The sequence below is a fragment of the Vespa mandarinia genome, chromosome 7 (genome assembly GCF_050613455.1).
Source record: "Vespa mandarinia isolate Hongniang chromosome 7, ASM5061345v1, whole genome shotgun sequence".
NCBI classification, from domain to species: domain Eukaryota; kingdom Metazoa; phylum Arthropoda; class Insecta; order Hymenoptera; family Vespidae; genus Vespa; species Vespa mandarinia.
Genome location: NC_140816.1, coordinates 5,377,501 through 5,403,425, shown reverse-complemented (window position 1 = coordinate 5,403,425; position 25,925 = coordinate 5,377,501). Strand labels below are relative to the sequence as shown.

The window sequence follows — 25,925 nt, the reverse complement described above, 5'->3', positions numbered from 1 at the left end:
AAAAAAAAAAGACAAATATATTAATCGACATATACATACGTATATAAAACGACATACGTTACGTAATTATAATACGTACGAAAAGTAATGCAAAATAAAAAATATTCGAAATAAAAAAAAGAAAAATATATATATATATATATATATATATATATATATATATATATATATATATACATTATATTATCGTTCTTTATATCACCTGAGAAATATAAACAATCATTAACGTCGTAACGTTGATTAAGTTGTTCTATCTTTTTTCTTTTTCTTTTTCTTTTTTTTTTCCATTGTTTCTCAAAAAGAACATACACGTTATAAAATATATACCGTAATAATAAACGATGCAGTATGCTTTAGAGAAAATTAAAAGAATTATGTATTCCTATGTACCGCAATGCAGAAGGATGAAAATTGTCGCTAAATAAGTAGAAAAATATATATCCACGGGAATAAGGTGATACATACATAGATACATACATATATGTATGTATGTATATATGTGATATATATCACGTAATTTTATTTTCACGTATGTACATATGTACGCTTGGTGAAAGTAACATACTGTGGCTACTTTAACGGGCCATCCTGAAACTTCGCGAAGCGACTCTGAAAGTAGGAATAACGTGAGAGAGAGAGAGAAAGAAAAAGAGAGAGAGAGAGAGAGAAAGAAAAAGAGAGAGAGAGAGAGAGAAGAAAAATAAAAAAAAGGTAATAGTAAGGAAGGATGCTCGTAGTACACAAAGCACATGGCTCACACGTGTATTTTATGAAGACTCGTTTACGAAAGGGAATCTCAACGACTTACCTCCTCCTTCTCCTCCTCCTCTTTGTCCTCCTTCTCCTTCTCCTCCTCCTCCTTCTCCTCCTCCTGTTCCTTCTGTTCCTTCGGTGGTAACACATTTTCAGCAAATTTCTTTTCTACGTTGCCAGGAGGATCGTAGTTGCAGACAATATAGATCTGTCCGGTCGGAGAAGTGACCATTCCAAATCCCATAAATTTTGTTTCCTTCCATACCAGTTGCGTAAAATGACGTACCACCTTTAAATTTACTTGGGATTCTTTGTATTCGTAATATTTATTTTCCTGATACCTGTTGTATGAACAAAAACGCGTATCGTATCGTAATCGTTTTCTTTAATGAACGTTTATGATGAGGAAAATAAAAAAAATAAATAATATATATATATAATACAAAAATAAAAGGAAAAAAAAAAAAGAAGGAAAAATAGAATTTTCGATAAATCTCAAAGGACGAGCTAAAAGTTTCAATTTAAAAGAAAGACAGAAAAAAAAGAAAAAGAAAAATTTGAAACACCTTCGTGAACATATACGTATAAATTTTTGATCAGCTCTGTATTATCGATTAATGAAACGTATTTTGTTGAAAGATTTCATAATTAGAATATAAATAATATATTAATGACGATAATATATAAATGCGATATTAGAAAAATGAAACGAGAGAAGAAAAATCATCGTTAGAAAATTATTTCCGTATTAACCAAGAGTCAACAGCTTCGACGACGGGTCCTGAGCTACTAACGTCCCCGATGAAAACAACGTATACGTTCTCTCCGTAATGTAATGTTTTTCTTCGTGTGGTGTCACCTTTTTTCGCCAAATAGGTCGCCCATACGTTAGCATATTTGTTCAGCTATAAACAAATAGTACGTATTATTATTCTATAGAAATACATTGAGCTTATCAATGAGTCAGGCTGACCTTCATTTTACGATTGGAAATATTACGAACAACTTTAAATTACGTAATATTAAATTATCATTAACAATAATACGAAAAATATATTTCCAAATAATAATCATATTTATTCGTAAATAACTAATATGAAACGATTCTTCGAATGATAAATAATATACGAGAAATAATAATATCGTTTGCGTATCGAATAAATTATTTAATCTATTCTGGAGTATTAAACCATAGATTTAAAGTTCTTCTTCCTTTAATGGCTCGAATCACGAATAATTAATATTCCACGATAAATCAGATTTATGTGCCATAGTAGAAGTCTTTATTGGACGATATTAAATCATCAAAAGGATAAGCGTTTCCACCAACGTATACCTAATGACTCTAATTATCTTTCAAAGAGGTATTATAACGATGATATAAAACGAACGGTAACGTGTCTATGACTGAAGTTGTACAGAAAAAAAAAAGAAATAAAAAAAATAAAAAAGAAAGAAAAAATCAAAGAAACATACATACGTATTTATATACAATATATATATATATATATATATATATATATATATATATATATATAATACCTTTGGTAAAATTTGAAGTGGTTCAGATCCATGAATGGCTCGGTAACGATTGTGTGCGTCCAAGCAATCCTCTATGAATTTTCTACGCATGAAAAACAAATATCCTATCATACGTTGCAATCGAAACGGACTATGGATCTAAATGTAGAACTCACTCCATCGTCGACGAAACAGCTTGGTGTCTTACGAAGCGAGATACGAACCAGAACTTTCTTTTACGTCATCTTCGAGAACGGTGAGCGTTAGGTTACGCTTGTAGAAACGTTGAGACATTTTGATTCAAGAAAACAACAGAGAGATGTATCTGTTGTGTATGTGTATGTGTGCGTGCGTGCATGTACGTGTGCGGGTGCATATATATGCGTCTATATGTGTCTATGCATCTATGTTCATATATAATGGAGTGAATTCAAATCGAATTTATTTCTAAAAATAAATGAACGAAGACACGGTTTATCCGTGAAATATAATGATCAATAATAGATTACCAAGAAACTTTTGTAAATTGATAGGAAATGAAAAAAAAAAAAAAAAGGAAAAAAAATCAAAAAATTTTCACAATTTCTATTATTACTTCTTTAAATGTGAATATTTTTCTCTGAAATATATTGTATATATATATATATATATATATATATATATATATATATATATTTCTATTCTATCTGTTTTTTTTTTTTTTTTAATTAATAAACGTATCATTTTTTTGTTTTTTTTTTTTTTTTTTTTTTTTTTTGTTTTAAATTCAAACGTATCCCAATTTTGTAGGTTCGAAGAGGTCTCCATAGGCTACAAGATGCCCTGGCATTGGTCGAAAAAAATACGTTGGGTCTGCAAACTAATTGTGCTGCGGTTGCCGAAGAAGTAGACGAGATTTATAGAAGATTGAGCAAAGCTTTAAAAGACCGAACGGAATATCTACGCAACGAGGTCGATCGGTACTTAGGTACCGAGTTACGTGGTCTGATACAACTCAAAGAGAATCTCGAATTGGAAATCGCAAACATTCAAAGTAACTGCGATTTGGCAGAGGCTCACATCAATGAGAATGTTCCTTGGGACGACTCGGAGCTTCTCGATACGAAAGAACTCTTTCTACGTACGGTAGAATTCATCAGGTTTGTCTATACGAACTCTTTGGAATCGAGAATTCAAATACATACGTATAAAAATATTTTTTATTCGTTAAAAAATTATTCTTGAGAAAAATCCTTCCACGTGGAAAGAATGATAATTGAAAAGAAAGAAAATATTGAAAATTTATTTCTTCCTTCTTCTTTCTTGTTTTCTTTCTTTCTTTCTTTCTTTCTTTCTTTCTTTCTTTCTTTCTTTCTTTCTTTTATTTTTTTTTCTTCTTGCTCTTCTTCTTCTTCTTCTTTTTTTAATTTTTCAACGAGTTTTCCTATATGAAAAATTTCTTATATTAACGTTTGTCTTTTTAATAATATTAGAAATTTCGAGTACGAAGCCGGGGATTATAGTAGAAGAGTGCGTTTCATGATGGCTCACGATCCAAATCAATTAGTTCTTCACGTGGCTGGTTATGGGGAGCTCAACATCAAACCGGAAAGCGGAACCGGAGGACTGTTAGGTAGTTCAAGCAGTTTAGCACCCCCAGGTGGTTCTCCGGGACTTATGAGAAGCAAGAGCGATCATCGTCTTGCTTCGCAGTATCGACAGCAGGAAGAGGAACGGCTAGCCAGGAATCGATACGTTCCTGAATACGAGTAATTATCGTCCATTCGATTCTGCCAATATAGATAATATATGATCGTTCATATTGATCATATATATGTAAATCATAGAACGTTTAATCTCGATCATCGATGAAATTAATACCCCTATCACTCTCTAATTCTCTCTCTCTCTCTCTCTCTCTCTCTCTCTCTCTCTATCTATCTAACTATCTATCTCTTTCTCTCTCCCTCTTTCTTCTTTTTTTCTTTTTTTCTCTCATTTTCCTATGCATATACATAAGCGCATAATATACGTATGACATATGTGTGTCTGTGTGTCTGTGTTTGTGTGTATGTGTGTATACATGAATATGTACATATAGGATATTTCATGAGAAAGAGAAATACTTAACGAGAACGTGGCTTCGTAAAAAATGTATTTAAGCCCGGACGGGAATTACGTTGGTCCATTGCCAAGTGGCGCTCGAGAGAGTATATTTTTCAGAGTGTCCCACATATCTGTTCCAGCATAAGTTATAAATACGCTCGCGTACCTCTTCATTCGACTTTTCTACGTCCCTTTTCTATCCTTACCAATGTTCGTCTTTCTCTTTCTCTCTCTCTCTCTCTCTCTCTCTCTCTCCTCTCTTTCACCTTCTCTTCTCTTTTATTTATTTTTTTTTCTTTTTTTGGCTATCATTTACCATCGGTGCAATAGCTATTATTACTAATCTAGTATCTTTTCTTTTAGAAATTAGGTGGGAAAAATTTTTCCTCAACAATGTCGCTCCATCCCACGGGAACATATAACGTAGACCATTTAATTGTTAGCGCTTTAATGTAATTTCACGTGGTTAGACCGTTGCCAACAAAGCCGTTATGTTAAATGGCCTCGTCAGAATGTAAATTAAAAGCCGGGAGAGCAAGCAAGTATGTAACACCAGCATCACGTTATATTCAGTAATTCACGTCGCGAACAATTTTTAAATGCGAATCGTATGTTGGGAAAATGCTATTAAACGAACCAATCGACAATCTCGTTTGTATGAATATAATAAAAACGTAGATAGATAGATAGATAGATAGATAGATAGATAGATAGATAGATAGATGGAGAGAGAGAAAGAGAGAGAGAGAGAGAGAGAAAGAGATATGATTAATCGATCTGAATTATGTCAATAAACAATTAATAATGGTAATACAAAGAGAAATAATATAATAATAATGATGATAAATATCGTTTATATTATACTATGGTATATAATATAAATAATATAATAACAGTTTCGTGTGCACGTGGTTTCTATATATAACGGGATATAAAAAATTGCAACAGCTTTCCTAACACGAAATACTTATAAAACAGTTTTCATATAGCACACGTTTCGCTTAACACGATTTCGATAGAACACGGAACGTATTAACTATATTGTAGGACCGTTTCCAGTGTATACGTACACTGGAAATATATATATATATATATATGTATATTGGTAATATTTGGTATATAATAATCATAGTAAAAAGAAATTTTATCGTACGAATAAAAATTTCAGATACGAGGCACCTGAGTACGATGCACCGAGGAACAAGTCACGTTATAGAAGTCGCTTTATGAGGCATCGCGATGGTGACGATTCCGATGGTGATTCGAGATCAACGGTGAGATTCACGTCGACGCCACAGGAATCTGGATTACGTGAGCGTGTATTGGATACGGAGGATGCTGCCCGAGGACCTTTGTCCGGTATTTTCCGTTTGACGGATTCGCCGCGCGTCATGAAGAAACTTCAAGAGTGCGAGAGAGCTGGCAAAAGAAAGAAGGAAGAATCCGCTCAACCTGCGCAACCACAAACACCCAAACCTCAGGTTAGCCAAATCCAAATGTAGAATTTCGAAGGATCGAACGTAAGGCGAGATAAAAGAAAGGAAAAAAGAAAAAAAAATATTTATATATATATATATATATATATATATATATACATAGTAGATCTTTTTCGTATTTTAATGTCGAGTATGATTCGATGATACACGTTAACAATATCGAGTTATATTCGATACGAATTTGTCATACTATCAACGTACAAGATACTCAAGCCCTGGCCCCGAGTACAAAAGGCAATGAAAAATAGTTCGTTTAAAATCAAGCCTTGTTGATCCCTTTCGTACGTACGTGTAGGTACAAGTTAGAATAGCACCGACGGCAATGGCGAGACAAGTCAGCGAGGACGACGAAATTTCCAGGATCAAGAAGCAGAACAAGAACGCGGCACAGCCAACGGTGGAAACGGTGGAGGAACGACAGCCACAACCACCAACGGCGGCGGCCCATCCACAAGCGAGAGAACAACCACAGACGGAGCGTGAAGCGGAGGAAGCTGCGGTCAGAAGACCACCCACGATCGCGAGGTATTAAGCTCCCTTGAATGCGAACTAGGTCGACCATTTCTTTTAATTTTAAGCTGTATTTAGCGTTTTTAAAAATGGAAAGAAAAAAACGAAAGAAAAAAAAAAAAGAAAAAAGAACAGATAAAAATACGCATATGTATAATATGAGCTTATATACTTTTGACTTTTGCTATCGCGTAAGTTAAAACTTTTCCCTTTGACAAAAGAAAATTTTATTCGTACAACCCTTTACATATGCATCATATATATATATACATCTATATAAGTATATATATAGATATACATTTTTGTGGAACGACAGGAGAACCTCGACTGACACCCACGCTCCCGCAACTAGAAGCGCTTCCTCGGACTCTAGCACTGGCTCTGAGAGTTCAACGGGATCGGGAATTCGTAGCACGGGCGCCCCATTCACCGCCGAGGAAATGAAACAAAAATATCTGTCGAGAGCACCGCCAACAAATACGACCACAAGCACGGTCACTGCCAGTTCCGGCAGAGATTCCACGGCGAGCAGTGTTCCTGCTTCGAGGCCCTTCCAAAGCCGATTCTTAGGCACAGGTTGATAAAACGTGACTCTTGAATTTCTAATGAAACCCCACCCCCTGTTACATTGTGATATATATTTCCATTGCGGAATGTATTTTTAATACGATATACCAAACTAATTTGTAAATACCCTAGAAGGCTAGGGAAAAAACGTTGTTATAACGCGTGTGAAAATTTAGATTGTATATTACTAAATATATTACAGGTACATAGAGAGCTCTTTCATTGATTCGTATATAACGAGATGTTAATAATCGAAAAATTTTTCTTTTATTGTAAACGTAGTTGCAGCTGAGGTGCATTGAGACTTTTTATAATAATTCCCGGTGTGTTTTAAAAGGAAAAGAAAATTAAAGGGATTGAAAGAGGGGGAAAAAAGAAAAAAGGAAATATAGGAGAACTTAACGAATCCAACAGAAAAAAAAAGAAAAAGAAGAAGAAGAAAAACAGAAAGGAAAAAAAAAGAAAAGAAAAGAAAAGAAAAGAAAAGAAAAGAGAAAAGAATTGATGTAAGCAAAGGAAATACAATAAAGATAAAATCTAGCGAAATGTATTTCGTGCTTTTGCGAAAGATATATTACCTTGTAGATTAGAAGAAGGTTATATCTATTCCTATACATATACATATACATATACATATACATATACATATACATATACATATACATATACATATATATACATACACACATATACATACATCGTTAGAGATTTATTTTACGCAAGTGTGATGGAACTAAATCTCGCTGGACCTGGTCTTTTTTCTTTTTCATATTTTTAGGTAATCGCGCGGCACCCCCACCACCAACAACGACACAGCCAAGCAGAGAGGAAACAACAACAACGAAAAAGAAAGAGGATGACGAGGAGGATGATGAGGAAGAGACGAGCAGTTCCTCTGAGGAAACAGAATCCGAAACTGAAGAGGAGTCAGAAACTGATACTCATACGACGCCAACAACGTCAACCATCCCATCGTCGATTCCTCAGGATCGTCAAAGAAACGACGCTGCTATGGCACGAACCGACATAGGTGCATTACTAGCACGAAGTGCCGAGGCCCGACGTGGAAGCAAGGAGGACTCACCCTCGACCAGGCAAGTACCTTTTTAAAATTAATCGATCCAACTTTTTATTCAGATTATCTCGTTATATCGTTCATCGGCCATTTTAATCGCACAATGTCATTCAATTTCATCGCCGATAAATAAATATTATATATCCTATCAATATGCAAAAGTATATTGAGAAATATCAAAACTGATATTTCATATAAATTTTATATATTACGAGATGGTATTAAGGGAAAAATCATTGTCGTACTTTTAAATGGATATTAATCATACGAACGTCGACAATAATTTTACATCGATCTCTCGCACCCTTTTCTTATACTCCTTCAACCCCGTTAACCCTAACTCTCACTTTTCCTCACCCAATCTGTTCTAACCTTTGGCCTCCATACATTTATCTCGATTTCGATTTTAACGAGTGACGTTTCGGTGAAATTTCGCGAAAATAAAACAAGATTTTTCGACGCGTTGAAAATTGGATGACCATTGGTGTGTGTGTGTGTGTGTGTGTGTGTGCCGGTAGATATACAACGAAAAAAAAAAGAAAAAAAAAAGATTCCACCCCACAGAACGTTCGCCGATGCGATAAAGTCGACAGATTTTTACGTGACAAGAGACCCGCGTCAGTTTGCTTTTTCAAATAAACCATGACTGACATCGGTCAAAGTTGTAAAATCGTATCGGCGAAACGTTATCTCGTGGTGGCCGAAACCATACCATTTTTCTTTTTCTTTTTGTTTTTCTTGTTTTTTTTCTTTTTTTTTTTTTTTTTTCTTGTTGTTGTGTTAAACATACACGGAAATTGTTACGTACGTTCACCTCCTTTCTTGTCATTTCGTTTTGCGTGTTCTTAGTCGTCTCTAAAAAAAAAAAAAAAAAAAAAAAAAAAACAAAAAAAAAACAAAAAGAAAGAAAGAAATAAAAAACAAAAAGAGAAAAGATAAAAAAGAAAAATGTACTTAGGTGTAGTACATTAACAGGCTCGTAAACTTAATCCAATGTGGTGTAAGCACAATTACGTTTATAATTAACGATGACTATCAATCGTATGTACGTATGCCACCAGCCACGACGATAGATTTATCGTCAATTTTGTTTTCTTCAATCAAAACCGGATATCGGTACGCGCGTACGGTCGTTAGATCGAAGACTCGAGGTTTTTTTTCGATCATTCATTCGTCAGACAAAAGTGCGAAAAAAAAAAAAGATCAATCGATATATCGCGATAATAATAATAATAATAATAATAATAATAATAATAATAATAATAATAATAATAATAATAACGATAATAAAAATAATAATAATAATAAAAAGAAAATAACAAAAGTAAAAAACAAAAGTAAAAAAAAAAAAAGAAAGGAAAGATAAAGAAAAGAAAAATATTACGAGAATAAAATGTTTAAAAGAGAAGGAGAAATGAGAGGACGAAGTAACGAGGTCGAAAAAAATGTTCGAAAGAGAAAAGAACGAAAATACAGAGTCAAAAGAAAGGAATAAAATTATAGAGCTAGAAGATAGAGATAGATAGAGAAAGAAAGAGAGAGAGAGAGAGAGAGAGAGAGGGAAAATTCCACACAAGCAAAAAGAAAAGAATCGATCGATCGATCTAATTGTTAGGTATTCGACATCGAGGGGAAGTCCCGCGCATATCGTGACGAGCCCGACGAGCCCACTGACGATGACGACGACGAGCGGCTCGATGATGACCGGAAGTGGTGCCGGAAGTGGTGTTCCGATATCCTCTACTGGTGGCTACTCCTCCAGCAGGTTCGTAAAAAAGACGTCCGTATTAGACGACGATGACGATGTTGCCGAGGACGATGACGATGACGATAAGTCGGGAAAAAATCTATTTAAACTTAATCATCTACAACGTGGACGTTCGTTTAGTCCCATTGATAAGGATGATAATATTAGGATGTTTGTTAATATATTGTGCGATAAAGAAGTCTTCGTTATCGAGAGATCGGCCGACGATAAAAAAATTATCGCGAGTATGCCTAACGAGGACGTTATTGGATCGAGCGAGCTCGTTAGACCGAAAGTTGATTACGTTGAGACAATAACATCGACGATGACAATGACGACGACGACGACGACGACGACGACGACAACGACGACGATGACAACTACATTGACGACATTGACGAATACCACCAATACCTCATCTCATTCCTCATCCCGATCCGTGAATAGTATCACTGACCGTCGTCTCGAGGGTAGCAATCACGAGGCCGGCGAGCACCAACGCGAGGACGTTGTCATCGACGGTCGTAAGGTGAACGGCTCGACGACCGTTTCTGAGAAACTCGAGGACGAGAAGAAGAGAGAGTATAAGACTGATAAGGACGAAGAAGATGAAGAGGACGAAGAGGAGGAAGAGGAGGAGGAGGAAGATGATAGTGAAAAGGCAGATGGTCATTTGAAGGACGAAGAAGAAGAGGAAGAATCCTTAGCCGGCGATGAATCTACTTCGGATTCGATGGAGGACGAGGATGAAAAGACAGTGATCAGCGTTCACAAAGGATCGGACAGTGAGAGAACGGCACGTAGTTCTTCGCTTCTCTCCGATAGAAGTAACGGCGATGACCTTTTCGACGATAACGGTTGGCTCGTTACCGATCAAGATCTTCAAACGGACGGATCTACGAGATCGTCGAAGAATCAAGAATCAAATTCGTTCGAAGTAGAGGACGACAGAATGATTGAGAAGGCATCGGCAACGATAGAGGAAACGAAAAGGGAGGACATTTTGAACTCAACGAAAATCCCTGAAAGTTCATTCAGAAGCAGAGTGTACAGGCAGAGCAGTATTGGGAAAAATGGTTGGTTGATTTCGGACGAGTCTGAAAGCGAATCCGAAAGGGCAATATCCCCGGCAGGCTCGACTAAAAATACGGATAACGTTAGAAACGAAGAAGACGTCGAGATAACAGAAGAGGAGGATACGAAAGGATCGGTAGAATCGAAAAAAGACAATTGGAGCATCGAGGAAAATGGATGGATGATAGTGAACGAGGATGAATCTACTGGTAGTATCCCGAATTTATCGGGATATAAAGATCCTTCTTCTTCGCCGGAGAAAACGGAGTTAAAGAGAGGAAGATCGAGCACGATCCGTTCCCAAACGACCACCGACCTCGTAACGAGAGCTAACGTCGAGAACGGCGCGTTAATCGCGAACGCTAACCGTACTAAAGAAACCGAAAGATCCGACGAGCACGAAGATGCGACCGATGTCGATATCAGTATACCGATGCAGATGGTAACCACCGTCTTCTGTGTGTCCGTACTGTGTTACAGTGTTCTAATGAACCTTTTCCTTTAATCGTAGCTCACACACACCCTATTCATTATTATTTCTCCCTCGTTATCCCGGTTCAACTTTCATCAGCCACCAATTATCATTCCGCCAATCCTATTCGCAACACTCCCTATTTTCACCGGCTTCCTTCAATGGTCGCGGCGGTTGTGCGTGTTAAATATTTTATCAGCTGAATGAAACGAAAAGAAACATGTTTACATACGAACGTGCCTTTATCGTTCATATACATACATATATATATATATATATATATATATATATATACATGGTAGAAAAGTTCTTTCTCAATGAAATAGTTTAGTCAGCCGCGTTGTTTAGTTGGCCCACAACAAATTTTCTCTTTCGTTTAAAAAAGAAAAGAAATTGAGAAAATATTTACTAGTGCAAACCGCACGCGTTTCCGACAACGCGTAACGTCGATAAACCTCCTTCTAGTACTATAACCGCCTACAACCTTTATTTCTCGTTTTTCGTCGTGTTCGTCTAATTTCTCTCCATAAATAACGGTATTACGGCTTCTTAAAAAAAAAGAAAATAAAAAAAAAACAAAAAAAAAGGGGGAAAAAAAAGAAAATAAAAGAAAAAAGAAATATGGTAAAATGTTGCGATAATAACGTGTACGAGTTTACGCGTTAATAACGGAGAAAAGGAAAAAGAAAAAAATATGTCGCGTTCTCGGCTTCGTAAATAACATCGTGATTTAAATCAATGATCTCCACTTGTTTTCTTATCATTAACACTAATTAATAACTTCAACGTGTTACACGAATTCATCATTTTACCATGTTTTATTAAAAACCAAGGAGAAAGTGAACGGTAGAGAAAGAAAATGAAAGAAATTAAAAAATCTAAAGTAGAAAACTAGAAAAAAAAAAGAAAAAAGAAAAAAGAAAAAAAAACTAATCCGAAATAATTGGCAAAAATAATCAGGTGTTCGTTCGTCAGAAACTTTTTTTATCGTTTCGGATTAACACTAATCTTTTCATTTTTTTTTTTTGTTTTTGATTTGTTTTGTTTTGTTTTGCACGCAATAGTCTTGCACGACGCAAAACTCATATCCCTCATAAAAAAGAAAAAAAAAAAAAAAAAAAACACACAAAGAGAAAAACAAAAAAAAAAAAAAAGAAAAAACATTCATTCATTTTAATTCGCTTAAAATATATAATCGATGTTCCATTGATCTGTCTTTATAATATATAACACGTTCTTTGTCTCGCTTCATCCTCGTTCGGATGATAATTACGATATCAGACTCGATGGACTTATTATTTAATAGTTTGCATTATGCTTCTCGTAAACGTGCATTTGAAATATTGTGATAATCGTAAGGCCGCGGATTTTAGTCTTTCTTTTAGAAATTGATTCGCCGAGAATCACGCTTCCACGCGTCTAATTTCTTTTCTTCTCTTTTTTTTTTTTTTTTTTTTTTTATCATTACTATTATTTTAGATTATACAGATAGCTTTCGTAATATAATTTTTTTTCTTTTTTTATATAAAATTTCTACGATAAAAAACGTATGTATATATACATATATATATATATATATATATATATTACGTGCACACGTACACACACGTACACAGACATACACGCATGTACACGCGCGTCGATCAATCGCATTAAATAACAGAAAAGAAAAAAGAAAGAAAAAAAAAAAAAAAAAAGAAATAGAAAGAAACGAGTGTAGTGAGAAACCGTCCTCCTATGTTAAAGCAGCTTTTAAAAAAAAAATGACAAAAAAAAAAAAGAAAAAAGGAAAAAAACAAAAATAAAAACCACGCAAAAACGAAGCTTTCAAAGTCGTTCCCATAACAACGCGATCTTTCGTCGGCGTTGCATTATCACGTGTTACATTTAAATACTAACACGTAATTGTCCCATCGTCGATGAACTTTATCGCGTGGTTATTTTTAAGTTTTTGTACTCTCTTCTGATCCTAGCGGAATACGTCGTTGCGTCAGTTTGTTGGTGTGGTAAATAAACTGCATTTCTTTGTGATAACTTCGTATTATTTATTTCCCTTTCAAACTGTCCTCACAGTATGTACATATGTACGTATATATATATATATATATATATATATATATATATATGTATATATGTATACGTATAACAAAAAAGAAATGTTACCCGCTTGTGCACAAAATTTCTTTCTCGTTTAATTTCTCTTTCTATTCTTTTTCTCATATTAATATATTATTTATAACTCATTTTCTATTTTCATGTCAATCATTCGTACCGTCCCAGTTTTTGAATTGCATATTATATTATTTATTTAATATTATTATTATTATTATTATTATTATTATTATTATTATTATTATTATTATTAGTGTTGTTGTTGTTGTCATTATTTTTGTTGTCATTGTTATTATCATTATTATTATTAATATTATTGTTATTATTATTATTATATGACAATAACATTCGATAATAGATTATAAATGTCGATGTAAAATCTTTAATTACGATTCTTTCGACCGCACGTTTTCAGCGGGAATAACAGAAAAAAAAAAAAGGAAAAAAAAGAAAAGGTACAAGAAAAAAGAAAGAAAAAAAAAGAAATTGAATTCCAACAAAAATGTAGATATATTTATTACACTGACAAATTGTACGTTCGAATTATGATAATAATAAATAATCGATTCTGGTCAGTGATAACTCAAACGTTTCACGAAATAGAAGTAAAATAACTTGATCATGATAAAAGAAACACTCAGTGCCGGATTAAGAAGGAACTTTTATATGTAAGGAAAAGGTAAAACTATAAAACGAATTTTTTTTAATGTCGTTTAAACTTATTTTATTAACCTACGCTTATATATACAAAACAATTACTAGATACTTTTTTTATCCTATCCTTTAAACAACCTTATCGTAATGAAGATCAAACATATAAACGTTGAATCATTTTTAAAAACGTTTTTTATTTTACATTTAATCCTCACGTTTATTGATTCCGGAATGCTGAAAACCCTTAATACGGCACTGGACTACGTTGTGAGAAACTCGACTCGTACCTCTCGCACGATGGGAAAAATTATCAGCCGATCTCATGTCAGGTATAATGCGTTATCATTCCCAAAATGCTTTACATGTTGTAGAGGCTGGCACATATATATAGTGAGTAGAAATCGCTTTCAAAAACTAACGATTTTCTTTCTTTTTTCTTTCTCCTTTTTTTTTTTCTCGAGGCTCTGCGCAATTTCGATTCTTTTCTTTCTTTTCTTTTTTTTTCCTCATTCTTTCTTTCTTCCTTTCTTTCATGTATTTTTCCCTTCAATTTCTAACAAATAGCTTTGTGTAATGATTAAAAAAAAAAAATAAAAAAATAAAAAAAAAAACAAACAAACAAACAAAACCCAACAAAAAAGAACAAAAGACAAGCTTGTTAAAACGAATAACGCGAATAATAATCAACAAGTATTTGAATTAATCGAATTAATTCAATCATTTTACATGTGTCTACCTACATGACAGTCAAAACAGAACAGGACAAATTTCAAATGTCCACCGAACGAATTTCTTTTGAAAATAATTTTAATTACCCAATGACAAAACATAACATATTTCAAATTCTATTTATTTGGTCAGTATTTTTATATAATTAATGATAAGTATTTTGAAAAATAAATGGTCAATGTATATGAATATTTTAATCAGTATAAATAATTAAGTGTCACGTCACTTTTGCAATTAAATACTGATATTTTATTACAAATACTGTGACCATTTATTTGTAATACCGATTAAATGTTTAATAATATTGATCAAAATGAATAGCAGCTTAACTTATCGTGTTTTTTTTTTTTTTGGAATTTTCTGTAATTTCCTTTTTTTTTTTTCTTTCTTTCCTTTTTCCTTTTTTCTTTTCTTTTGTTTTTTTTTCTTTTTCTTTGAATTTCTTTTTAAATCAGTTGATCACTAAAAAGAGAAGAAAAAGTTCGTTCGATCTTAAATGAAACTATAAATCGAACGTTGTTAACATAGTAATCGATATGAAAGAATATCTCTCAATCAAATTTAAAATAATTTAATGGAAAGATCACGTACCTTGAACGCACATTTGTTTAATCATTTGTCAATACTACTACACGTTTAAATTCATCGCGATCGGTGGGAGCGGGAATTGGGGAGTCAGGAAATATCGAGCTACGTATATCAAACATTTTGCTTTCCATGACTGACCGTTCGAAGCAACTTCTGCAAAAATAAAATAATATCATTTGGGAAAATTTATTACGTGGAATCGAATTGACTATTCGTTTGGAAAAAAAAAAGAAAAGAGAAAGAAAAAAAATCATCCATCCGTTTTTACAGAAAAAAAAAAAAAAAAAAAAAAAATTTCGAACGATTCGCTTGTCGAATTATATCAATTTATTTTTTATAGCCATTGATTCGAATAGGAAAAAAAAAGAAAAAGAAAAAAAAGGACAAAACTAAACTCGATAAACAAAAAATATTTGATAGCTGGATCACGAACGATTCATTGTTTAATTTAATTTTTAACTCGAAACGAGACTCGAAAAAGTCTCATATAAAAAAAAGTCTTCTTTGTTAAGTTAAATGCGTACACACGCGCGCATATATATATATATATATATATATATATATATATTTCGTTCGTATAAAATTATTCGGAATTTTAATAATCCAGTAGCGACACGATAACGACTTTAATACACGTAACATCGCGCCAACAATTTAGAGTCAAATGGATTATGCTAATGGAGATAAAATCTACAAGGAACCAAAAGAAAAAGAAAAAAAAAAAAGAAAATAACGAGAGAAAAAGAGAAAGAAAAGAGAAAAAAAATACTAATTCCGTGGTCGCGAGAAAGAGAACAGGATCGAAAGTGACGCGATCAATGATGGCGATCGGCCATCGTTCGTATCTAGAAGTTCGCGTGCATACAACGTTGCAATAACGAGATAATTCTGACATAAGAATAATCCTTAACGTTAATCTTACAAATTATCGACGTAATAAACACGCATACATATTACATAAATATATATATATATATATATATATATATATATATATATATATATACATGTACACACACACACGCGTACACACATACATATGCACCCCCCTCCTCCATGAAAGTGGGTAACAGTAACAAAAAAAAAAAAAAAAAAAACAAAAACAAAAATAAAAGTAAAAAAAAAATAAAAGGAATATACAATACCCTATAAGAATTGAGGAAAACGTCGATGTGCCGATAATGTTGCAGGTTCTTGAACAAGAGCAGAAGCCAGGCGGCAATGGCGACGAGGGAACGGGAGAGAGAACGGGAGAGAGAGAGGGAGAGGGAACACGAGAGAGAACGGGAGAGAGAACGCGAGAGAGAACGGGAAAGAGAACGAGAGCGAGAAAGAGAGCGCGAGAGAGAGCGAGAACGGGAACGGGAACGGGAACGGGAGAAGGAAAGAGAAAGGGAAAGGGAACGAGAACGGGAGAGAGAGAGAGAGAACGCCGTCTCTGGGATAGGAGAGACAGAGACAACGACAACGACAACCGAACCATCGACTCTACTTCCACGTTCGCGTTACGCCGCCCTGAAGGAGAGACGACAACGATTGGCTCGTTCGAGAAGCTCGCACAATTTCGGGGGCGACGAGGTCGATCTAGACGAGGAGCCACCGTCGCCAACAACCCAATCACCGAACGCTTATCTCGCGGCAAAATACGGCGCCGGTTCTGAACTAGCGCGTAGCCGTAGTACTCACGCTTTAAAGTCGAGGGAACCGAGCCCAGAAAGGGACCGATCAGGTGCCGAAAAGGATGGCGCCGCCCTAAGTTCCTGGGCAAGATATCTCAAAAATAAATACGGCAATCGTAGCGCCAAAGACAAAGAGCCGCCTTCCACGACTACCTCGATTCCCTCATCCAGGTGATCTGACTTTATTACTCATTCGAAGTCTTCAAATTGAATATCTTTATGTTTCGTTGAATAGACATTAAATATTGAATAGATATTCAAAGGATAGGAAGTTTTATTGTTTCATTGATATAGTCTATAATTCATTATGTAGAATTTGATGAGAAGAATGAAAAAAAAGAAATCATTAACACTGTTTATTATCTCCTTCATTATTTCACCTCCTCATTATTGATCTTTTAATTATTATCTTTCTTTTTTTTTTTTATTTCTCTAGCGCCAGCGCAACCTCCAGAAGGTTATCACTCGGTCTACCTCTTAGGCACACCGGTCAAACGTCCTTCGAATCTTCTGACGACGATCAAAAAAACCCGTCAGGCTCCCCCACGTCCCCTACAGCAGCTCCCGTTATACCCGCGGCAGCAGGTTCCTCCACTAGGTCAGTATAAATTTTTCTTATTAAAAAATATTTCTTTTGGAAATATTAAAGAATCCATGGTTAGAGAAATTTAATATGAATGTAGAAATAACACTATCTCTTACTTATCTCTGATCTTATCTTTATCTTTTTTTTATGGGAAAAAAAAAAAGAATCCCGTACGCCACCTATGAACTTTATATTACCGACGTTTAATACTATTATTGATCCAACACACTTCTATATATTCAACTATATATCATCCATACGATGTAAATAACCTATATAATAATATCAATACAATATTATCAATTAAATGGTAAAAATATTCTCATTTTATAAATTTATCGATTGAACACGTGTTGTTCTAATTATCTTCACTTTAATGTTTCTGAGAATACGTAGAACTTTTAAATCCCTACATTCTTCTTTTGATTCTCTTTAAATCGATAAAAAGGAGAAAAATTCGTAAAGTTCCATTATATATACATATATATATATATATATAAAATTTTTTTTTTTTTTTTATAATAATCTTTATTTCATCGTAGGAGTAATTATCTGCTAAAGCGGCGACAGCTGTTCAAGTTTGGGATGCGGGGGAGCGAAGCCGGATGCTTTACTTGGCCAAGAGGCCTTGCAATCGGCCCGGACAACACCATCGTCGTCGCCGACAGCTCCAATCATCGTGTTCAAGTAAATAATAACTTTCAGCAACGATGTCGTCCAACGATGTACGAAGGCCCTTATCAAAGAACACCGATTATCTGCGTAAAGGCTTAAAAGAGCCATTATTATTTATCTCTTGTCTGTGTCTTCTATTACTCCGATGACCCCATCCGATTAGAGAGAGAAAAGAAAAAAAAAGACGAAATGTAAAAGAGGAAAAAAAGAAAAAAAGAAAACAAATAAAATAAAGAAAGCAAAGAAAACAATGAAAAGAAAAAAAGGAAAAGGAGAACGATACGAAATTTTTTCAATCAAAATCGCAAAAAATTTCTTTCATATCTCTCGTTGAGTCGATCGTTCTCCTTCGACTCGACCATTTTAAAATAAAATAAAAAAAAACGAAGAAAAAAAAAAAAAGAAAAACAAACAAAGAAAAAAGAGTTCTCTTGGAAAGACACCCGTAGAAAGAAAACATAAATAAATATAAAACAAAAAAAGATGGAAGAGAAACAAAAAAAAAAAAAAGGAAAAAAAACTATATATTCGGGGAGGGGCAGAGGGGGTGGGGGAAAGAGAAGAAAGGTACAGACGCGCGAGAGAGAATACGAACAAAAGTTTTCGGGGTTGACAGTTGTAATGATCGAGAGAGTCCAAATAAGGACACATATTTTTTTTTTTTTTCTAGAACGATAGATCTTTCTATAGTATGTACGGGATCCGTAGGAACTGGTCTCTGTACTTGTTTGAAACTTGTGATTTATAGACGTTTATATGAAGCATTGTTTTTCTTGTTACTCCCACCCTTTTGTTGAAAAAAAATATACTTATACGCATACATATACATATATTTACCTATATATAGATATATATAAATATATATATATATATATATATATATATATATATATATATATATGGAAAAAGAGAAAAGAAAAGAAAAAAAAAAAAGAAGAAGAATACATAATACGAAGATTATAAGTATAGACTTATCAACATTGTCTATACCTTCTTTTTAAAAATTCTTTTCAGCCGGGCAGATGATACCGCAACAGCAACACTCTGCTATCGTAATACTTTTGAGACTCTCTGCAGTCGTCAGTCCCAAGGCGAATCGCTAGACTACTTAAGTATTTAGTATTTCAAAGGAAGAAAAAAAAAAAAAAAAAAAAAAAAAAAAGTAGAAAAAAGTAAATAAAAGAAAAAAAAAAAGAGAATGGAAGGATTTATAAAACGAATTGTATTACCATATACAATTATTTCTTTCTAAACGACTAATAATTCAATTTTTTTTCCCCCCTAAGAGTTGTTAAATTAATTAATTAATTGAATAATTAAATTGATTGATTGATTGATTAATTGATTGATTGATTAATTAAATTATTAATAGATAAATAATAAAATAATAATAAACAAATAAATAAATAAATAAAAATAATATAAAAATAAAAACGAATCGTACGCATAGGACACGTGCGACGACAACTCGTGCTTCATTAATAATGTCTGACTATGATTATAAAATATTCAACAGGAATTCTCAATACATTTTTTCGTTACGTCCAACCACCACCCCCCACCCCCGCCCGCGCCCCTCACGGCCCTAATTCATTCCGTACACGTGTGTGAGATCCGGTCGATCGCGCGTTACATACATACAGCTTTTATCATGTTAGCAGACTCTAACAAAGCGCATTTAACTTTAATCCCATGAAACGTATAGACGCATTCTCTCTCTCTCTTTCTCTCTTTCATTCTATCTCTCATTCTCTCTATCTCATTCTCTCTTTCTCTTTATCTATCTCCCTATATCTCAACGTTTTGTTCATCCAAACGTGACTGAATTATATTTTTGCATGCATGCTTCAAAGTCGAAACTTCCCACGCGTGTTAAATTTACTTTAAACTCCTTCTATGGTAGAAATCATTTAAGCGTATATTCTCGCAATAACATCTAGCTCTAATATCGACTTTTCTTTTCTTTTTTTTCCCTTTTTTTTTTTTCTTTCTGTCTTTTTTCTCTCGTACGAGAAAACTGTCGACGAGATGATGATAACGGAAGTATCAAAAAAAAAAAAAAAAAAAAAAAAAAGAAAAGAAGGAAAATTTGGATTTTGTTCATTGCGTTTCGTTGAAATGATCTTAAGATCATCGACTTTAATTATTGTTTCAATAATATTTCTCATGATCAAATCACATTCGATCGTAATCCTTTTCAAAAGAAATGACGGAATTATGGTACGAGTCGTTTTGAAAAAAAAAAAAAATAAAGAAAACAAACAATAAGACAATTGTCCTTAATTTCTGTTTCTTATCAGTTTTTTTTTTTAATTTTCTTTTCCCCCCTCCCCCTTTGGAGAAACAAACGAGTTTAAAGCGATTTCGAAATTCCAGGTATTTAACAGTAACGGTAACTTCCTGAAGGAATTTGGAACATATGGAAGTGGGGAAGGTGAATTCGACTGCCTCGCAGGTGTAGCCGTTAACAGAATTGGCCAATATATCATCGCTGACCGTTATAATCATAGGATTCAGGTGCTCGATCCTTCCGGCCGTTTCCTGAGGGCTTTTGGTTCTCAAGGCACCGCCGACGGACGATTCAATTATCCCTGGGGTATTACCACGGACGCCCTTGGATTTATTTATGTGTGCGATAAGGAGAACCATCGGGTGCAGGTGGGTCGGTGATATAATTATTTAATTAACCTATTATCTTACTTAATAATAGAAGTTTCAAGAAATGAAACAAAAAATTGGATTATATCGTTCGAATATAACAAAAGTGATTTAACAAAATTAAGTCGTATGCTATTTGAAATAGGATATACAATTTTAACTAAAAAAAAAAAAAAAAAAAAAAAGAAAAAAAATTACGATATATATATATATATATATATATATATATATATATATAATGTTATAAAAATTTGCCAAGATTGGAACGTTTCAGACATATAAATTTATCAAGATTGTATAACATATATATGTGTATATACAATGTATATATATATACCTATATATATGGTTCACTTTTAACATCTCTATACAATTTTTATAATATTTCTTATAAATATAACAATCTCATAATATCGTATAAATTTTTTAACACCATATTAGACCTTTTTTCTCCATTCCCTCTCTCTCTTTCTCTCTCTTTCTCTCTCGATATGTCGATTAATATAAAAGATAAAAAAAGAAGATCAAGAAAAAAGAAAAGAGAAAAAGAGAAAAGGAGAAAAGGAAGGAATTCTTTTTTTTTTCTTTTTTCAAAGAGCATACGATTCAAAAAATGTATCATTCGTTCGTGTATCATCATCGTATTCGTAGGTATTTCAATCGGACGGTACGTTCGTTGGAAAATTTGGATCTTGCGGTAGTGGACGTGGTCAATTAGAACATCCACATTACATAGCAGTTAGCAACACTAATCGCGTTATAGTCAGCGATGGAAATAATCATCGAATTCAGATATTCGACGTGAATGGTCGTGTATTGAGTTCCTTTGGATCCGAGGGCTCGGACGAAGGTCAGTTTAAGTTTCCAAGAGGTGTAGCCGTTGATGAACAAGGATATATAGTCGTAGCTGATTCAGGAAACAATCGAATACAAATCTTCAGTCCAGAAGGTAACTTTCTTAAGTCTTTCGGTGGCTGGGGAAGCGGAGATGGAGAGTTCAAAGGTCTTGAGGGTGTCGCCGTTACATCAAACGGTAATATCGTTATATGCGATCGGGAAAATCATCGTGTTCAAGTATTTTAAAATTAATTCTAATCTTTTAATTCACGTAAATACATATGTCAGGATTAAAATGTCTTATAGCTACGCTGTAAACCGTGTTCGATTTTATAACTAACGTTCTCCTAATGCGATGCATTTTTACGATGCCAAAGAGAACAATAATGCTAAGAAAGCCGAATGAAATATAATATTTGCATTTTCGAACGATCCGGATCTATGCGTATGTATGTACTTAAGTACTGTTTATTACGAGCCAGTATAATTATTATTTATCATTCGTAAAACCTTGAATTATTATGATCGTATAAGAACGTTTAAAAGCTTCGTTGTAATCCTTCAAATAATTTTAAGTTTAACCTCGTTTTTTATTTCTTCTTTCTCTTCTTCTTTTTTTTTTTGTTTCTCTCTATCTCTCTTTCTTCTTTGTCTCTATGTCTCTCTTTTTAAGAACTCGCGAAAATGTTAACTCTTTGTCTTGATACTCGATAATTGTTACGCGAAGTAAACTGCATTAACGACTACGTATGCATTTTTAACACGATAATATTTAATGAGAAACAATTTATAGCAATGGATAAATCGATTTAACTCGAAAAAATGATATAAATAGATATCGTTATTTGATAATTAAGGAAAAAAAAAAAAAAAAAAAAAAAAGAAAAAGAAGGAAATGATATGTCGATTGTTCAACAATTAAACATTCGTTTCTCTATCATTCTTTTTTTATTTCTAATATATTTCGTTTATCATTCGTTCTTATCAATTTCTTCTCTATTATCGATCATTTCTTACCTCTCATTCATCTTCGCCATTTAATAACACTCGACAAAAAAAAAAGAAAAAAAGAAAAAGAAATAAAAAAAAAAAAAATAAAGAAATAAATTAATAATTTGTTCAAACAAATTCTTGAATTTGTACACCGAAACGACGAGTTTGTATCGTTTGTTATATGCTTGAAATAAATCGTTGCGGAATTAATGCCTAAGATTTTCATTGATTTCATTTATTAATTAAGATTGAAAAATTTTTCAACTCCGATATTCACCTACCTCTCGTCTATAAACCCTTTTCGTCCTTCCATCGAATAAGAATAGTTCTCCTTCTAATAAGTATCTAATAATTGAGTAAGATTTTAACGAAAGGGGTAAGTAAAAAGGTGAGTGAGTCAATAAATATATAATTTATTAAATGCAATGTTGAAATGGTGTAACAATAGAGGGTTAGGCGAACGAAGATCGCACGATCCCCATTTAGGGCTGACAAAGAGGTAATTTCGTCGCCCCCGCCTGACACCCCCGGATCGGAAATATAGATAAAATATTTTCGTTATTTATTTACAAGTATTAGTTGAACGTTAGTCGATAAATAATAAACAGTGGGCGTAATCCATTATTTAATTATAATTTAATAATGTAATATATATATATATTACGTTTGCGATAATAAAAATATTACAAGAGATGGAGGCTTCTTTACCATTATTCGTTTTTTTTATTTTTTTTTTTTTATTTTTTTTTTTCCACTAAAAGTAAATGTGTACGTGTAATTGCGCCGTCCCCGTTTCAAAATTCATCCCTCGACAATTTTCGAACGTCTCTTGCTAATTTTTTTTACGAGAGCGTATTCCCTTTTATATATACGCTTAATATCGTATCAAACAGATATCGTATCAATTTAGGTATATACATACCTTTTTTATTTCTCATGTAACACATTTACATATAACGCGTGTCTACAATGTTTCCTTTAATCTCTTTCTCTTTCTCTCTTTCTCTCTCTCTCTCTCTCTCTCTTTCTCTTTGAAATGTTCTACTTCCGACGAGATTCAATTACAGAGCGAACGACGTTCGATGGGAACCGTCAGGAAATTTTGAAACGCCGACTAGAGAGACATGTCGAAACAGCTGTCGAAACCATCAACATTCCGGGAGTATCGCGAAACTTCGCGACGATCGACGGGATATGCAACAAATTATACGGTGTGTATGTATGTGTATGTGTCTGTGTATGCATGTATATAAGTATATATATATGTGTATATAAGTGAGTGTCTGTTAATGTATATATGGGGCCGATGTGTGTGACCATAAATACGTATAACTTTCGTCGATAAGGTAATCATAGAAAAATCGTAAAATGTCTATGTCTGTTCGTTTTCTTTCTTTTATGCACGTGCTGTGCTCTATGTATGTATGTATGTGTATATATATGTGTGTGTGTGTGTGTGTGTGTGTGTATGAACGGAGAACGATTTACAAGCGAGGGTGAAAACTATCACTCTATTCTCTTTCCTTCTCTCTATCTTTGCCTCTCTCTCTTTCTCTCTCTCTCTCTCTCTCTCGCTCTTTCTCATACACACGCATACACACACATGCACACACATACATGCACACAAATTTTTTAATTCATCCACTGTCTTCACACCCTTGCTCGTTCGTTCACCGTCGAATTATCACAACGAAAGTACGCAACATGCTTGGACGTTATTTTATGTCGAGGAGAGTACACAACGCGTGATATACCTCGGTACGACTAGAAATAGGTATTATTATGTATGTAACACACGAACCAGGCAGGCAGCAAGCAGGTACGAAGTGACCATGTCTTAATCAAGGAACAGTGTATAGAAAATGAGCTAGGCACCGATCCGATCGTTTCGACCTTTTCGACATTGTGATACGTACATTTCACAGAGATAATCTCGCGTCTTTCGATCTCCGCGAAACGTAAACAAATTTTTTTGGTGTCTCCTCGTTTCTCTAATTTTTTGAGCATGTATTTGTATGTATGTATGTATGTATGTACATATATATATATATATATATACATATGTGTGTGTGTGTGTGTGCACTGCGCTTCGTATATGAATGCACGCGCGCATGTGCGTGTGTGTGTGTGTGTGTGCTCGCGCGCGCGCGCGTGGATAGTGAATGTATGTATGTATCTAAATACGTATTTAGTGAATGAGAGAAAAACGAAGCTTTAAGAAGAAAAAAACAAAAAAAAAAAAATCAAAAAAAAAAAACAAATAAAAAGAAAAAATAAATAGGAATTACGTAAAGACCCCGTCGTGTCTAATACTCTCCGCGGAGATATCGAAAGAATTATTTAATAACTCCGAATATGAAGGAACGACGAAGAAAAGAGTTTTTATCCTTTTCTCTTTCTCCCTTTATCTTGTCTCTCTCCTTCTCCGTTTCTCTCTTTCTCTATCTCTCTCTCTCTCTCTCGCTCACTCCCTCTCTCTCTCTCTCTCGCTCGCTTCCTCTCTCTCTCTCTCTCTCTCTCTGTCTCTCCGCGTTCACGAATTGAAAATTCATGCGGCGCCCTGTAAATGTACGTATCCGTATGTTTCTATCTTCTTTTTCTTTTTTTGGAGTTATTTTTATTTATTATATCTTTTTTTTTTCTTTATTTTTTTCTTGGACTGGACAATTGGAAATACTCGAATCTATAGCCGCGAGAATCAATCATTCCCAATTCTTTGAAGAGATGTTTGCTTTATGTTTTTTTTTCTTTTTTATCTTTTCATTAATTAGTTCTGCTATACCTACTGATTCGTCATCTGCGTTCTAAAAAGTTAATTTGAAAAGTGGCATGACGTACTCCATTTTATATATATATATATATATATATATATATATATATATGTATATATGTGTATATATATATATACATATTTGTAAATATGTACGTGTAGATGGATTAATAAACACGTATATATGTACATATATATATATATATATATATATATATATATATATATATATATATATGTCATCAGTTTATCGAGTTTAATCAAATAGTAATAAAGTTATAAGTAATTAATTAATTAATTAAAGTGGCAGCAGTTAGGCCATGCGGCTCCTATTATCTATTCGT

At 33.6% G+C, this 25,925-nt stretch overlaps 2 protein-coding genes across 8 annotated transcripts in view; one reads left to right on the top strand and one right to left on the bottom strand.

Moving 5' to 3' along the window:
* tn (tripartite motif containing protein thin) overlaps positions 1 to 23,028 on the top strand; it is a 61,625-nt gene extending 38,597 nt beyond the window's left edge. For 3 of the 7 annotated variants that reach the window (XM_085658224.1, XM_085658225.1, XM_085658226.1), the window contains 10 exons: positions 3,064 to 3,413; positions 3,747 to 4,022; positions 5,528 to 5,840; positions 6,151 to 6,380; positions 6,682 to 6,941; positions 7,711 to 8,026; positions 9,623 to 9,772; positions 10,202 to 11,270; positions 20,700 to 20,981; positions 21,633 to 23,028. In XM_085658224.1, the coding sequence (XP_085514350.1) occupies positions 3,064 to 3,413; positions 3,747 to 4,022; positions 5,528 to 5,840; positions 6,151 to 6,380; positions 6,682 to 6,941; positions 7,711 to 8,026; positions 9,623 to 9,772; positions 10,202 to 11,270; positions 20,700 to 20,981; positions 21,633 to 22,064 (3,678 nt within the window). In that variant the 3' untranslated portion in view covers positions 22,065 to 23,028. Of the gene's footprint in view, positions 1 to 3,063; positions 3,414 to 3,746; positions 4,023 to 5,527; positions 5,841 to 6,150; positions 6,381 to 6,681; positions 6,942 to 7,710; positions 8,027 to 9,622; positions 9,773 to 10,201; positions 11,271 to 16,573; positions 17,234 to 17,498; positions 17,661 to 18,190; positions 18,336 to 19,337; positions 19,587 to 20,699; positions 20,982 to 21,632 lie in introns of those variants that run through there. The other 4 variants (XM_035863587.2, XM_035863588.2, XM_035863590.2 and 1 more) reach the window with 4 other exon arrangements.
* Positions 534 to 2,659, bottom strand: LOC118440488 (Golgi-associated plant pathogenesis-related protein 1-like). The gene is made up of 5 exons (XM_035863598.2): positions 2,451 to 2,659; positions 2,296 to 2,377; positions 1,507 to 1,658; positions 809 to 1,094; positions 534 to 609 (listed from the first exon to the last, which is right to left on the bottom strand). The coding sequence occupies exons 1-5, from the start codon at positions 2,453 to 2,455 to the stop codon at positions 571 to 573; spliced, it is 564 nt and encodes a 187-aa protein (XP_035719491.2). The 5' UTR covers positions 2,456 to 2,659; the 3' UTR covers positions 534 to 570.
* Positions 23,029 to 25,925: the final 2,897 nt, after the last annotated feature.

Bases quoted from the DNA above. Each gene is read 5' to 3' on its own strand.
- LOC118440488 (XM_035863598.2), bottom strand. The intron at 1,659-2,295 runs GTATTATATATA...ATTTGTTTATAG, and splicing joins CACTTCAAATTTTACCAAAG to CTGAACAAATATGCTAACGT. The intron at 1,095-1,506 runs GTTAATACGGAA...TTCATACAACAG, and splicing joins GTCGAAGCTGTTGACTCTTG to GTATCAGGAAAATAAATATT.